This window comes from Chiloscyllium plagiosum, unplaced genomic scaffold (assembly GCF_037043375.1).
Source record: "Chiloscyllium plagiosum isolate Xiang-an unplaced genomic scaffold, Cpla_swu_hap1 HiC_scaffold_22, whole genome shotgun sequence".
Lineage (NCBI taxonomy): Eukaryota > Metazoa > Chordata > Chondrichthyes > Orectolobiformes > Hemiscylliidae > Chiloscyllium > Chiloscyllium plagiosum.
Window position 1 is genome coordinate 33320198 of NW_028270160.1, and position 15392 is coordinate 33335589.

General features: G+C 41.2%; 1 protein-coding gene across 8 annotated transcripts in view; it reads right to left on the reverse strand.

Annotated features, from left to right (window-relative positions):
- Nucleotides 1–907: 907 nt before the first annotated feature.
- LOC122546872 (C-terminal-binding protein 2) overlaps nt 908–15392 on the reverse strand; it is a 293229-nt gene continuing 278744 nt past the window's right edge. For all 8 annotated transcript variants that reach the window (XM_087998941.1, XM_087998942.1, XM_087998944.1 and 5 more), the window contains 3 exons: nt 11213–11340; nt 10292–10409; nt 908–2746 (listed from right to left, as the gene is read on the reverse strand). In XM_087998941.1, the coding sequence (XP_087855067.1) occupies nt 2566–2746; nt 10292–10409; nt 11213–11340 (427 nt within the window). In that variant the 3' untranslated portion in view covers nt 908–2565. The remainder of the gene's footprint in view (nt 2747–10291; nt 10410–11212; nt 11341–15392) is intronic.

The following is a 15392-nucleotide window of genomic DNA, read 5'->3' on the forward strand; positions in this document are numbered from 1 at the left end:
TCACAGCCTCTTCACCATGTGCAAGACAAAAGTTTCATACAATAATTTCCACTTGGCTAGGTTAGTACATCAACAACACATAAGAATCTAGACACCATCTGTGATAAAACATCTTGCTTAATTAATATTCCATCCACTCTGCCCTCACTGGCATTGCAGTAACTCACCAATGATCCTGCAAAACTAACTTCTAAACCGGTGAATTTTATACCTCTGAAGGACAAGGGCCGTTGATGCATAGAAACACAACCAACCACCCCTCAAGTCTCACAGAGAACTTTATTTCTTTGCTGTTATTGGATCCAAGTTCTGTAACTCTCTTTTTTAAGCACTCCAGGTGTATTACTTCATGGTTTGCAGCGATAAAGGAAGCAGCTTGCCACCAACCAAGGTTAATTAAATACAGACAATAAATGCTGGCCTGACTAGCAACATGAAAACCCTGTGAACAAATATAAAAAGTACATGTAATTTAAAGGAAAAGCCAATTAGTATTTTAATTAACCACAAACAGATTGATTAGTTTTGAATTCCTCCAGAGAAGATACAATAAAGTGAGTGGTCTCTTTCCAATTTGTAAACTATTCTCATTCCTGTACACACAATGTAGCCTAGATCATGGCTATGTACATTGAAATCAGGCAACAAATGAGTAGATAAGACCAATTAAGAGACAGGGCTTTTTTCTCCTTTATGATGATTCCTTACTCACTGCTGATTTTCAACCAAAGGAAAAAGCCCATTTATTGTGTTGAGTATTATTAAAATCTGAAAATGAAGAACAATCCATTAGAGCTACAATATTCTGGAAACTTACTTACATTAAGGCAAATGATTCCAGATTTTAAAAATGATGTGACAGAAAAAGAGTTTTCAGGAGCAGCCGACAGTAAGACACATGCAAACATAACTTGGAATATTTTTTAATTCTTTATATTTTCACTGTTAACACAAATTGTTGAAGAAATATAGAAATTGAAAGACTGACTTTAAAAATGATTTTACCTGCAATTGGAAACTGTCACTGCACAGCTACCAAAAAAGTTTCAAGTGAAAAAGGTTTAACACTAGTAATGTTAACCCAACATGGCTGCACACAACATCTGAACAACAGAACAGCAAGTTTTATGACACAGTTTAACAAACAGTAATAAAGAGCTTTCTAGATTAAATGATAACACTTTAGCCTAAAAAAATGTTTAAACAGAGTTTTCACATACAAATATTCCATCATTGGGTGATGACCCATCTTATAAAGGGGTAGGTTAATATCAGGTACAGTCAGTATCTCTCCCCCCTCCACCTCTCAGCAGTGGTATGCACTTCCATAGGTTCACAGAAATCATCAGACATTTTGTCTTTGCTGATATTTTTAAAACATTGCAACCTACATATAAGAAATTAACTCTAGAATAAAAATAATTGAGGGAATCACAATAAACACATACTTAGCAAAGATAAATGTTTGGATCAGGACTTTGTATGGTTTCTAATAATGTGCAATACTAAACTCAACTTAGCCATTCACTCAACAACTGAATATAACTAAATAAAACAAAATGCTTCTGTTACTTGAAAAGAACATTAACCAAAGATTACGTTTACAGGAAATTGAACATGTAATGTGAGCTGCTGTTTTTAAGTGAAATCAGGCAAATGGATTGATAACATCCAGTGTTTTGAGTATCAAAAAAAAAACACATTGGGAAGGGAAATACTTTGGATGAATAAAGAGTAATGCTAGAATAGTAAGCTTGACCTGGATCATGAGTTCTATCTAAGTGAAGGGGAAGGGATTTGTAACATTCTACATTTGGATCTGGTATGCTTTTCACTGGGAGAGAGTCCACTCTAACCAACACAACATCATAAGGATCATCACTGCTGGCTGTCACATCCCATGTAACAGTTCATTCTTTTTCACCAGCTTCATTGTTGATGCACTTAACTCTAAGACCATGATGGACTCAAATGTCCAGCCAAAACACAATGAATTCATATAAAATGCCACATGGTGAGAAAATTAAGTTGTGTGTGTTCAAGAAATGGGGGTCCTTGAGGAACAAATGTTTTGAAGTCAAACTTGCTGACAAACAATACAAAAAGGTTTGTTCCTGAGAATGAAGGGAAATGCTTCAATCTAACTATTAAAATTTCACACCTAAGGCTACCATTTTCTGTCAATAACACATTTCACTCTCTCCTCATCTATCAAACACTTATTTCAAATGATATAAGAAAAATCTACCCAGTAAAGTTTGTGATCAACAGATAAAAGATATGAGGGAACGTGACACACATTTATCAACAGGGACATATCATTGGAAAACACACTCTGTAAAATACTTCTTAGTTTCTGTTGAGTGAAGGGAGATCTCTTGGGTTTAATGCAGCTTTTATCCCCATCCATGGGTAACACTGTAACATCCCAAGCTGGCGGCTGTAAAGAGTACAAATTCTTAGAAGAGTTTCAGGTCTCAAATATCCTATAAATATTCAATTTTTATAATGATATTTTCAGCGTCTCTTGGTCCCAACCCTATACTGGATGAGCTCTGTAATATGCTATTGCTCAGTGGTGTGCTCTCTGTCGCCTTCGTGTTTTGTGGGCTGATTGGGAGATGGAGTGTGGGAAGGATGCACCACTGTGGGAAGGTTATGAGAGACGGGCACCCCCCCAGGAACCATTCCTTCCATAGATGCTGGGATTCCTGCAGGTGTTACTCCTACTATACCCGGAGGGTACCTACAAAAGAAGACAGGATTAATTAAATGTAAAACTTTCAAAAGGTACAGACAAGCCTGACTCAGACATTCTGTTCTACCTAACAATAGACTCTTATAGTAATATTTCTCCTCTGTCACCCAGTCAATGAGAAACTGAAAGCACACCTGAAAATCTGATGTTGGCATTTGAGATTTATGACTCTCTGCACACCCACAAGACATGCTAGATTTCAAACAAATTACATTCATAATAAGCAATACTTCAATTAAAAATGAGCATCAGCGTCAGATAATGAAGTTATGGATATCAGGTAAGGCTGTAAAGTGAGGTTTGATAGGATGCCCTGCATTTAAAAACTCTCTAGCACTCCAGCTAACATTACCTAAGCAAAATGGACTGAAAGAAGTACAAAGAACTGGAAACATCAAAGTTGCTGAACCACAGCATGAACCAACATCTTTCGAGGTAAGGGCACACCCTTCGGTCCAACTCGTCAATGCTGACCAGATATCCCAATGCTGACCAGATATCCCAACCCAATCTAGTCCTACCTGCCAGCACCTGGACCATATCTCTCCGAACCCTTCTTATTCATAGACCGATCCAGATGCCTTTTAAATGTTGCAATTGTACCAGCCTCCATCACTTCCTCTGACAGCTCATTCCATACACAGACCACCCTCTGTATGAAAAGGTTGCCCTTTAGGTCTCTTTTATATGTTTCCCCCTCACCCTAAACCTATGCCCTCTAGTCTGGACTCCCCCACCCCAAAAACTTTGTCTATTTACCCTATCCATGCCCCTCATGATTTTGTAAATCTCTATGAGGTCATCCCTCAACCTCTGACACTCCAGGGAAAACAGCCCCAGCCTATTCAACCTCTCCCTATAGTTCAAATCATTCAACCCCGGCAACATTGTTGTAAATCTTTTCTGAACCCTTTCAAGTTTCACAACATCTTTCCCATAGGAAGGAGACCAGAATTGCACGCAATATTCCAACAGTCACCTAACCAAAGTCCTGTACAGCTGCAACATGACCTCCCAACTCCCAAACTCCACTTTCAAGAAGCAATGAACCTGCACTCTAAGGTCTCTTTGTTCAGCAACACTCCCTTACCATTAAGTGTATAAGTCCTGCTAAGATTGGCTTTCCTAAAATGCAGCACCTCGCATTTATCTAAATTAAACTCCATCAGCCACTTCTCAGCCCATTGACCCATCTGATCAAGATCCTGTTGTAATCTGAGGTAACCTTCTTCGCTGTCCACTACACCTCCAATTTTGGTGTCATCTGCAAACTTAATTATACCTCACGTTCACATCCAAATCATTTATATAAATAATGAAACGTAGTGGACCCAGCACCGATCCTTGTGGCACTCCACTGGTCACAGGCCTCCAGTCTGAAAAACAACCCTCCACCACCACCCTCTGTCTTCTACCTTTGAGCCAGTTCTGTATCCAAATGACCACTTCTCCTTGTATTCCATGAGATCTAACCTTGCTAACTAGTCACCTTTGGGAAATCGTGTCGAACGCCTTACTGAAGTCCATATAGATCACATCTACCGCTCTGACCTCATCAATCCTCTTTGTTACTTCTTCAAAAAACTCAATCAAGTTTGTGAGACATGATTTCCCACGCACAAAGCCACGGTGACTATCCCTAATCAGTCCTTGCCTTTCCAAACAAATGTACATCCTGTCCCTCAGGATTCCCTCCAATAACTTGCCCACCACCGACGTCAGGCTCACCGGTCTATAGTTCCCTGGCTTGTTCTTACCACCCTTCTTAAACAGTGACACCACGTTAGCAACCTCCAGTCTTCTGGCATCTCATCTGTGACTATTGATGATACAAACATCTCAGTAAGAGGCCCAGCAATCACTTCTCTAGCTTCCCACAGAGTTCTAGGGTACACCTGATCAGGTCCTGGTGATTTATCCATTTTTATGCATTTCAAGATATCCAACACTTCCTCCTCTGTAATATGGACATTTTTCAAGATGTCACCATCTATTTCCATAAATTCTATATCTTCAATATCCTTTTCCACAGTAAATATTGATGCAAAATACTCGTATAATATCTTCCCCATCTCCTGTGGCTCCACACAAAGGCCACCTTGCTGATCATTGAGGGCCCTATTCTACTTTTTGTCCTTAATGTATTTGTAAAAACCCTTTGGATTCTCCTTAATTTTATTTGCCAATGCTATCTCATGTCCCCTTTTTGCCCTCCTGATTTCTCTCTTCAGTATACTCCTACTGCCTTTATACTCTTCTGAGGATTCACTTGATCTTTCCTGTGTAAACCTGACAATACGCTTCCTTCATTTTCTTACCCAAACCCTCAATTTCTTTAGTCATCCAGCATTCCCTATACGTATCAGCCTTTCCTTTCACTGTAATGGGAATATACTGTCTCTGGACCCTCGTCATCTCATTCCTCAAGGCTTCCCATTTTTCAGCCGTCCCTTTACCTGTGACCATCTGCCTCCAATCAGCTTTTGAAAGTTCTTGCCTAATTCCATCAAAATTGGCCTTTCTCCAATTTAGAACTTCAACTTTTAGATCTGGTCTATCCTTTTCCATCACTATTTAAAAACTATTAGAGTTAGGGTGCTGGCCCCAAAGTGCTCCCACACTGAAACCTCAGTCACCTGCCCTGCCTTATTTCCCAAGTGTAGTTCAAGTTTTGCACATTCTCTAGTAGGTACATCCACATATTGAATCAGAAAATTTTCTTGTACACACTTAACAAATTCCTCTCCATCTAAACCCTTAATGCTATGTCAGTTCCAGTCTATGTTGGGAAAGTTAAAATCCTCTACCATAACCATCCTATTATTCTTACAGATAACGGAGATCTCCTTACAAGTTTGTTTCTCAATTTCCCTCTGACTATTAGTGGGTCTATAATACAATACCAATAAGGTGATCATCCCTTTCTTATTTCTCAGTTTCACCCAAATAACTTCCCTGGATATATTTCTGGGAATATCCTCCCTCAGTACAGCATTAACGCTATCCCTTATCAAAAACGTCACTTCCCCATCTCTCTTGCCTCCCTTTCTGTCCTCCCTGTAGCATTTGTATCCTGGAACATTAAGGTGCCAGTCCTGTCCATCCCGGAGTCATGTTTCTGTAATTGCTATTAATTCTGTAATCCCAATCCCATGTTCCTAACCATGCCATGAGTTCATCCGCCTTCCCTGTTAGGGCTCTTGCACTGAAATAAATGCAGTTTAATTTATCAGTCCTGCCTTGTTCTCTGCTTTGCCCCTGACTGTTTGACTCTCCTTTGCTCTCAATTGTACCAGTCTCCTTTGATCTCTTTCCTCACCATATCCCTGGGTCTCAACTCAACCCACCCCCACCTCCGACCTTACTAATTTAAATCCTCCCGAGGAGCTCGAGCAAATCTCCCTGCAAGGATATTAGTCCCCTTCCAATTCAGGTGCAATCCGTCCTTCTTGTACAGGTCACTTCTACCCCATAAGAGATTCCAATTATCCAAAAAAGTGAATCCTTCTCCCATACACCAGCTCCTCAGCCACGCATTCACCTGCTCTATCCTCCTATTCCTGTCCTCACTAGCTCGTAGCACAGGGAGTAATCCAGGTATTAGTACGGTCGAGGACCTCCTTTTTAAATTCCTACCTAACTCTGTGTAATCTCCTTTCAGAATCTCAACCTTTTCCCTTCCTATGTTGTTGGTTCCAATGACTGGTAGGCCCTCTCCCCCTTGAGAACATTCTGCACTCTCTAAGAAATATCCTTGATCCTGGCACCAGGGAAGCAACACACCATTCAGATTTTTCGCTGCTGGCCACAGAAACATCTGCCTGTACCTTGGACTAGAGTGTCTCCTAACCCAATCGATCTCTTGAAATCCAATGTACCCCTCACTGCATTGCGGTCAGTCTCAATTCCAGAAACTTGACTATTTGTACCAAGTTCCCCTGAGAATCCATCACCCCCTACATTTTCCAAAACAGCATACTTGTTTGAAATGGGGGTAGCCACAGAAGACTAACTGCCTACCTCTCTTACCTTTCCTGGAGTTAACCCATCTATGTGACTATATTGCAACTTTTCCCCCTTCCTATGACTGCCAACCATCACATCCCCTTGCTTTTGTTAATTCCTCATTGCCTCTAAGTGTCTCTCCAACTGGTCCATTCATTCTGATAGGATTCTCAACCAACTGCATTTATTGTAGATATAATCCTCAGTAACCCGTAAACTCTCCCTAACCTCCTACATCTGACAAGATATCACTTTACTAAAGGCCATTTTTGCTTCTTTCAATCTACAGACCCAGAAAATAACACTGTCTTATTCCTCTACAAAACACTGCTTCAGGTTAAGTTAATACATATGACTTCTATTTTAAGTTTAATCAAGAGACATATCTCAATGAAACATATAATCAAGAAAAAACCTACTCTGCTCACTACTGCAGACTTACTGTAAAGTCACGGTGAGTTAGGGACAGAAGCTTCTCATCACCTATTAACTGAAACTTAACTTTAAAATGCATGTTTTCCTTACTATATGGTATTTAGTCACCAGATGATATCAGACGCTGGCTGAAATAAATGGCATGCTTTAAATATCAAGATAGGAGTTTTTTTGTGAATGAGAAGAGCTCACAACATTTAAGACTATTCTCAAATGATTAACAGCAAAGGCATTCATATTCTGATAAAGGGTATCGTGCACCCTAGTGTTAGGAGGGAAATACACAGAACTCATGTCTTGCCGTCTTTAAGACAGTAGTTTATACTACAAAAAGCCACTAACTATCTCTCCAAATGTTTTGGATACTCATCAAAAATGAAGTTGCAGCTAATGCATCTTTCAGAAAAATACTTTATATTCCAGCTTAGCATCATACATTTTGTTGGTAAGATGAAGTGAGTGCCTTCGTTGAATTAAAACCCTCAATTATTTCAGCAGTTTGAATAGTGGATGTTAAGTAGCCTGGCTGAAGTTTAACTAATGACAGCATTATTGAACGAGTCCACTCACAGCAAGTGGAGCCACATAGAATTAAAATGTCGAAATGTTGGAGAAACTTACCATGTCTGGCAGCATCTAGGGAGAAAGAAAGAGATTTATTTCGGGTCCAAAGATCGGTCTCCTTCAGATCTTCAAGTATTTAGACTGGAAATGTTAACTGTTCCTCTCTCCACAGATGCTGCCAGACTTGTAGAGTTTCTTCAACACTTTATTTCAAAACATATCTTATTGTTTAAACACTAACAGGACAAGGTAAGATTTCTGGGCAACAGTCAATCATGAAGAAATGATGACTGCTCCAATAGTTCATTGGCAAATATATTAGATGAATGTTCTTGAGGGGCAGAAGGAAATTTCTGAGAGGACAGAAAGACTTTTGATTAAAACCTCCAGTTCATTCTTAGACTATTATGGTCTTTAATGAATAATTACACATGAATGGTTAGTTCATACTTACCAAACTTCAGCAGTTGCAAAATTATCATAATATTCTGGTGAGTGAAATATCCACTTTAATCTATAGGATAGCTAATTATTTAGTTAGTACTGCCTGATCTTGATTCTCGTGACAAACTTATCATTTGGTTAAAGATGGTGCGACAATTTAATATATAAACTGTTGAACAACCATCACTCATTACACTTAATAATAGCATGAACGTAAACCAATACCAACTTCCCCTGAGCCTCCACAATTAAACGCTTAATTGTCCAATGCAATGCTGATCAGCTCATCCCAGAGATGAACATTGAATACATCATGGCTAGACTTTAAACTCAAGGTCATTCACATATCAACAGTCAGTCAGCAGGAGTTAACAGGCATCATGTACAATGTTTTGACTTAAATTAGCAACTTATAACATAATAGGCTCAATTCTAACAATTCCTGATGAAGGGATTGTGCCCAAATCATTGATTCTCCTCTCCTCGGACATTGCCTGACCTGCTGTGCTTTTCGAGCACCACGCTCTCAACTCTGATCTCCAGCATCTGCAGTCCTCACTTGTTTCCCCTCTCAATTCTAACAATTAATGTACTCAAATTTTATACCTATAAAAGCTATAAACTGTGATACATTCTGGTCTCCCTGCTATAGAAAGGATGTTGTGAAACTTGAAAGTGTTCAGAAAAGATTTACAAGCATGTTGCCAAGGTTGGAGTATTTGAGCTACAGGGAGAGGCTGAACAGGCTGGAGCTGTTTTCCCTGGAGTGTTGGAGGCTGAGGGGTGACCTTGTAGAGGTTTATAAAATCATAAGGGGCATGGATAAGGTAAATAGACAAGGTCTTTTCCCTGGGATAGGGGAGTCCAGAACTAGAGGGCATAGGCTTAGGATGATGAATAGGAAGGGTTTAGAGGGATATGGGCCATATGCTGGCAAATGGGACTAGATTAGGATATCTGGTGGGCATGGATGAGTTGGACTGAACGGTCTGTTTCTGTGCTGTACATCTCTATGACTCTATGTCAATGTCATGATTGGAATATTCCAATAACAGTGCATTTTCACCAATGAAATAGTTAAAATATTAAGCAAATCAGTCACTATCTTGGCTACAGCTAGCAATGTATTTGCTTGTCAAAAATGATCATTTTGAGTGCATTGCGCTCATTATCCACAGTCTGACAGTTGGATCATACATGGCATCAATGTTCATGCTTCTCACAACTGTAGACCATTCCCTCCCAAGTGGTTAGGTGGGATCTTGAAGTCAACAGCATTATTATTTTGCCATGATTTGCATCAGAGGAAACATTAGTTTTGTGCAAGACTACAACGGCTACCTAAAGTGAATAACCATTCAAACAGCCGAAATCCTGAGTATGAGGAGATATCAAAATTACATAATCAGTAGTCCCAGAGGTCCAAGTAGCAGCAAAAGAAATTACAGAGAACACTGTATGTAATCCAGTCACAATGTAAAACACCTCAAAGTAGAAGTGCTACTTAATTTTGGAGCTTAAAATATTGAAAGCAGATAGACCAATTAAGACCAGCAAAGTTCTCCTATTGTTGGCTGTTAATGTAAAATGTTTGATGGCAGTTATCAAACAGCTATGATACCTGTACCCTACAATGGAATTCTTGAAGGCTAATAAAGGACAATAAGGAAGCAGTGGTAATATCGCAGGATTAGTAATCCAGAACCCTATGCAAATGCTTTGGGGTCACAATGGAAGATGGTCAAATTTGAATTTAATTTAAAAAATTGAAATAAAGAGCTACCCCAACAGTGACCATACAACAATGGTTGCAAAAACCCCATCTGGTTCACTAATGCCTCTAGGGAAGGAAACTTTTCATCTTTACTGATCTACACATTATTCCAGACAAACAATGTGATTGAGTCTTAATCTCAATTAGGAATGGACAATAAAGGTTGGCCTGGCCAGCGATACCCACACCCATGAACAACTTTTTAAAAATTTATAAAATCACAAGTAAAATTAAAATGATAAAAATTAAACTTAGTACATTTAGTATTGGTATTATATTCCTGCAAACACACAAATATGTAATTTTCCTACCTGTAGGTGGCCCCATTGAGCTCTGGGTGGACAGCTTGCTGGTCCATCGTTGGCCAGGCTGCAGTCGTAACAAAGTAATCCTTATTTACACAGTTTCTTAAGCTGTCTGGGATTCGGCCTGGAGCAAGCAAAAGGGCATCGATAACAGAATGTAAAAACTGCATCTATATATTCATGAGGAAGAAGTAACAAATGTAATAATTATTTTACCTTAAACATTCACACCCTCCACCACTAATGCGTCATCTACAACAGGGCTGGTTAGGTGTGGGGCAGGTTCCCAAGTGGGGATTGCGAGCTGAAGACTTGCGGTCACATGCTCTCATTAAAAGGTCTTCCCCTCCCCTATGCACTTGTCAAAGGGTCATGCTACTTTCAAGCCTTGAAATGGAGTCACAGTGAGAAAAGGTTTGGGAAAGAGAGATCTACAAGGTGCACTGCAGCAACATGTGAAGGCTCCTTCAACAGCATATTCTACCTTGTGGAATAACAAGAGTAGCAGGTACATCGGAACACCCACCACTTGCACTCCCCCTTCAACTTGCACATTACCTTGACTTGGAAATAGATCTTTTGCTCTTAGGGTTAAAATTCTCCCCTTCAGCAGCATAGGTGTTACTACACCACCAGATCAAGAAGGTGACTCACTACCTATTTCTCAAGAGCAATTACTTTGTCAGCAGTAACCAAGTCCCACAAATAAATAGATAATTTTATTTCTACATTGTTATACCTATGAGATTAAAATGGCAGTACTTCTAAATGCCTTAAGTATTAAAATTATAATATTGAGTAGATTGATGAAAATATTTACTTAAATCAAAACTGTCATACTTTTCCATAATTACTCATAAATAGGCATCATTATTGTTTGTTTCTTAAACTGCATCTAAATTACATCTAATTGTCAGATGGTCTCACCTGTAATAGCTCTACGAATCTCAGTAGCAGCTGCTTCTCTCATCTCTAGGGATGCCTGCTCACTGTACCAAGATGTGTGTGGTGTGCAGATCAAGTTGGGAGCATCTTTCAATGGGCCCTGTGTAAAACTGCACAGGAATGAAAAAAGGGGTCAATTATCTGTTATGTTTACACTCTCTGCATGTGGAACAAATAAATAAGATAAAGCAGCACAAGAACCCTGCTAACATCGCAAGCACATCTAAGTCAAACTACTAAAGTAGTTCATGTTGACACTGAATACCAGTTTCCTCAGGCCAAACAAAATGTTAAAAGCAACAATTTTTGTCATTGCTGTGGGCTGCAGCACAAGGAGAGTGGCATTTGTGTACTGTCTTAACTTTATTATCTCCTTTTATCTTCTCATAGATCCCACCTTTCAGAAGAGGATAGATTGCAGAAAATCACTAAGGCTCCTTGAACAGCATCCTCCCAACCCATGACCACTTCCATGGGAACACCACCAACTGCAAGTTCCTCTCCATTCTAACTTGGAAATATATTGCTGTTCAATCAAAGTTGCTTGGTGACAATCCTGGAACTCCCTCCCTAATGGCATTGTGGGTCTACATACAACAACTAGGGCAGAGGTTCTGCTGAGGGAGGATGAACAGCTAGAAGCTAAATTAAAGCTCTGGATTACTACCTCAGCCACAAGCTAATGGGCACAGGATCAATAAGATTAAGTAAGTAAATGTGTGGCTCAAAGATTGGTGTGGGAGAAATGGGAGACGGGCACCAGTATTAGAAAGGCCAAATTAAAGGAGGTGGTAAAGATCCAGAACTCAGCACAGACACAAAGTGTTTGGAAAGGGTCAGCAATCAAACTTCAAGCACACTTAACAAATGAATGACAATGAGAAGAAGGACTGTTAATACAGGACTGAAAGTGTTCGATCTGAATGCACACAGTATAAGGAATAAGGTGAATGGGCTTGTGGTGTAGAACAAAACTGACTGGTGGGCATCACAGACGGAGTTGGTGGGGTGAGGGGCAAGGGGGCTGAGAGATAAATGGAAGGGGTATAGAACTGGGGGGGGGGGGGGGGGGAGGTAGCTAGGAATGCGATAGATACATGAAGATGGGGGGTGATGGTGTAGATTAGAGTGGAGGGTGGAGCGGATAGATGGGAAGGAAGATGGACAGGTAGGGCAGTTCAAGAGGATAGCGCCGAGTTGAAGGGTTGGATCTGGTATAAGGTGGTGGGAGGGGAGATCAAAAAACTGGTGAAATCAACATTGATCCTGTGTGGTTGGAGGGTCTCAAGGCAGAAGATGAGGCATTCTTCCTTCAGTCATTGGGTAGCTAGGATTTGAAGGAGGTCCAGGACTTGCATGTCCTCGGCAGACTGGGAGGGGGAGTTGAAGCGCTCGGCCACAGGGTGGGATTGATTGGTGCATGTGTCACAGACATGTTCTCTGAAATGTTCTGGAAGTTGGCGTCCACAATGGAGACCACATCGAGAGCAACAGACACAGTAAATGAGCAGGAAAATCTCTGCCGGATGTGAAAAGATCATATGGAGCCTTGGATGGAGTGTGGGCATAGGTTTTACACCTCTTGTGGTGGCAAGGGAAGGTGCTGGGACTGGAGGGTGGGTTGGTGGGGGGGCATGGACCTAATAAGGGAGTTGCGGAGGGAATGGTCTCTGTGAAATGCTGAAAGGGGAGGAAAGGGAGGACGAAGCAACCATGGCTGACTAGCGAAGTCAGGGATAGCATAAAAGCAAAAGAGAAAGCATATAATGTGGCAAAGGGCAGTGGGAAACCAGAGGATTGGGAAGCTTACAAAGACCAACAGAAGGCAACAAAACAAAAGGAGCGAGAAGATTAAATATGAGGGTAAGCTAGCCAGTAATATAAAGGAAGAGTTTCTTTAGATATATATAAAGGGCAAGAGAGAGGCAAAAGTGGACATTGTACTGCTGGCAAATGACATTGAGAGACAGTAGTAGGGAACAAGGAAATGGCTTAGGAACTGAATAATTACTTAGCATCAGTCTTCACAGTGGAAGACACTAGTAACATTCCAAACATTCAGGAGAGCGAGGGGGCAGAGCTGAGTATGGTGGCCATCACCAAGAAGGTGCTAGAAAAACCGAATGGCCTGAAGTGGTAAATCATCTGGACTCGATGGAGTACACACCAGAGTTCTAAGGGAGATAGCTGAAGAGATAGTGGAGGCTTTAGTGGTGACTTTTCAGAAATCACTTGTATCAGGAAGGGTCCTAGAGGACTGGAAAATCATTAATGTGATACCTCTGTTTAAAAAGGGAGTAAGGCAAAAAATGGAAAATTACAGACCAATTAGGCTAACCTCAGTCATGGGTAAGATAGTGAAATCCATTGTGAAGTGTAAGATTGAAAGTGTATGGTAAAATAGGGCAAAATCAGCATGGTTTCATCAAGGGGAGGTCATGCATGACAAATCTGCTAGAATTCTTTGAGAAACTAGAAACCATGTTCGACCAAGGAGACCAATGCATGTTATTTACCTGGACTTCAAGAAGGCCTTTGAAAAAGTGCTGCATAGGACCCTACTGAGCAAGGTAAGGGGCCATGGTGTTAGAGGCAAGGTGCTAGCATGGATAGAAGCTTGGATGTCTGGTAGAAAGTAGAGAGTGAGGATAAAAGGCATCTTCTCAGGATGGCAGCCGGTGACAAGTGGTGTTGGGACCACAACTTTTCACTTTAAACATTCACAATCTAGATGATGGAACTGAGGGCATTCTGGCTTAGTTTGCAGACGATACAAAGATAGGTAGAGGGACAAGTAGCACTGAGGAGATGGGGAGGCTGCAGAAGGATGTGGATAGGTTAGGAGAGTGGGCAAAGAAATGGCAAATGGAGTACAACGTGGGAAAGTGTGAGGTCATGCACTTTGGTAAGAACAATAGAGACATGGACCAATTTCTAAATGGGGAAAAAATTCAGAAGTCTGAAGTGCAAAGAGACTTGAGAGTTCTAGTCAAGGATTCTCTCAGTGTAAACTTGCAGGTTGAGTCAGTAGTTAGAAGGCAAATGCAATAATGGCATTTATTTTGACAGGACTTGAATATAAAAGCAGGGATGTACTTCTGAGACTCTGAGACCACATTTGGAGTATTATGTGCAGTTTTGGGCCTCATATCTCAGGAAGAATGCAGTGGCCCTGGAGCGTGTTCAGAGGAAGTTCATGAGAATGGTCCCAGGAATCAAGAGCTTATTATATGAGGAACGTTTGAGGACTCTAGGTTTATAGTGGAGGCGTCACCACTAACGCCTCCACTATCTCTTCAGCTATCTCCCTTAGAACTCTGGTGTGTACTCCATCGAGTCCAGATGATTTACCCACTTCAGGCCATTCGGTTTTTCCAGCACCTTCCTGGAGCTGAAAATGTGTTGCTGGAAAAGCGCAGCAGGTCCGGCAGCATCCAAGGAACAGGAGAATCGACGTTTCGGGCATAAGCCCTTCTTCAGGAATGAGGAAAGTGTGTCCAGCAGGCTAAGATAAAAGGTAGGGAGGAGGGACTTGGGGGAGGGGCATTGGAATTGCGATAGGTGGAGGGAGGTCAAGGTGAGGGTGATAGGCCAGAGTGGGGTGGGGGCGGAGAGGTCAGGAAGAAGATTGCAGGTTAGGAAGGCAGTGCTGAGTTCGAGGGATTTGACTGAGACAAGGTGGGGGAAGGGGAAATGAGGAAACTGGAGAAATCTGAGTTCATGACAAGGTGGAGTTTAGAAGGGTGCGGGGGATCTAATCGAAACTTTACAGAATATTGAATGGCCTGGACAGAGTGGATGTTAGAAAGATATTTCCATTGGTAGGACAGACTAAGACCCGAGGGCCTGGCCTTCAAGTAATGGGAAGACCTTTTCGAACGGAGATAAGGGGAAATTTCTTCAGCCAGAGAGCGGTGAATCTATGGAATGCATTGCCACAGACGGCTGTGGAGGCCAGATCAAGGGATCAAGGGTTATGGGGAGAAAGCAGGAAAATGGGGTTGAGAAACTTATCAGCCATGATTGAATGGCGTTGCACACTCGATGGGCTGAATGACATAATTTCTGCTCCTATGTCTTAAGGTCTGCAGCAATTCAAGGTGGCAGTTTTCTCCACACTTTCTCAAGGGCAACTAGGATGGATAATTAATTCTGGTGCAGC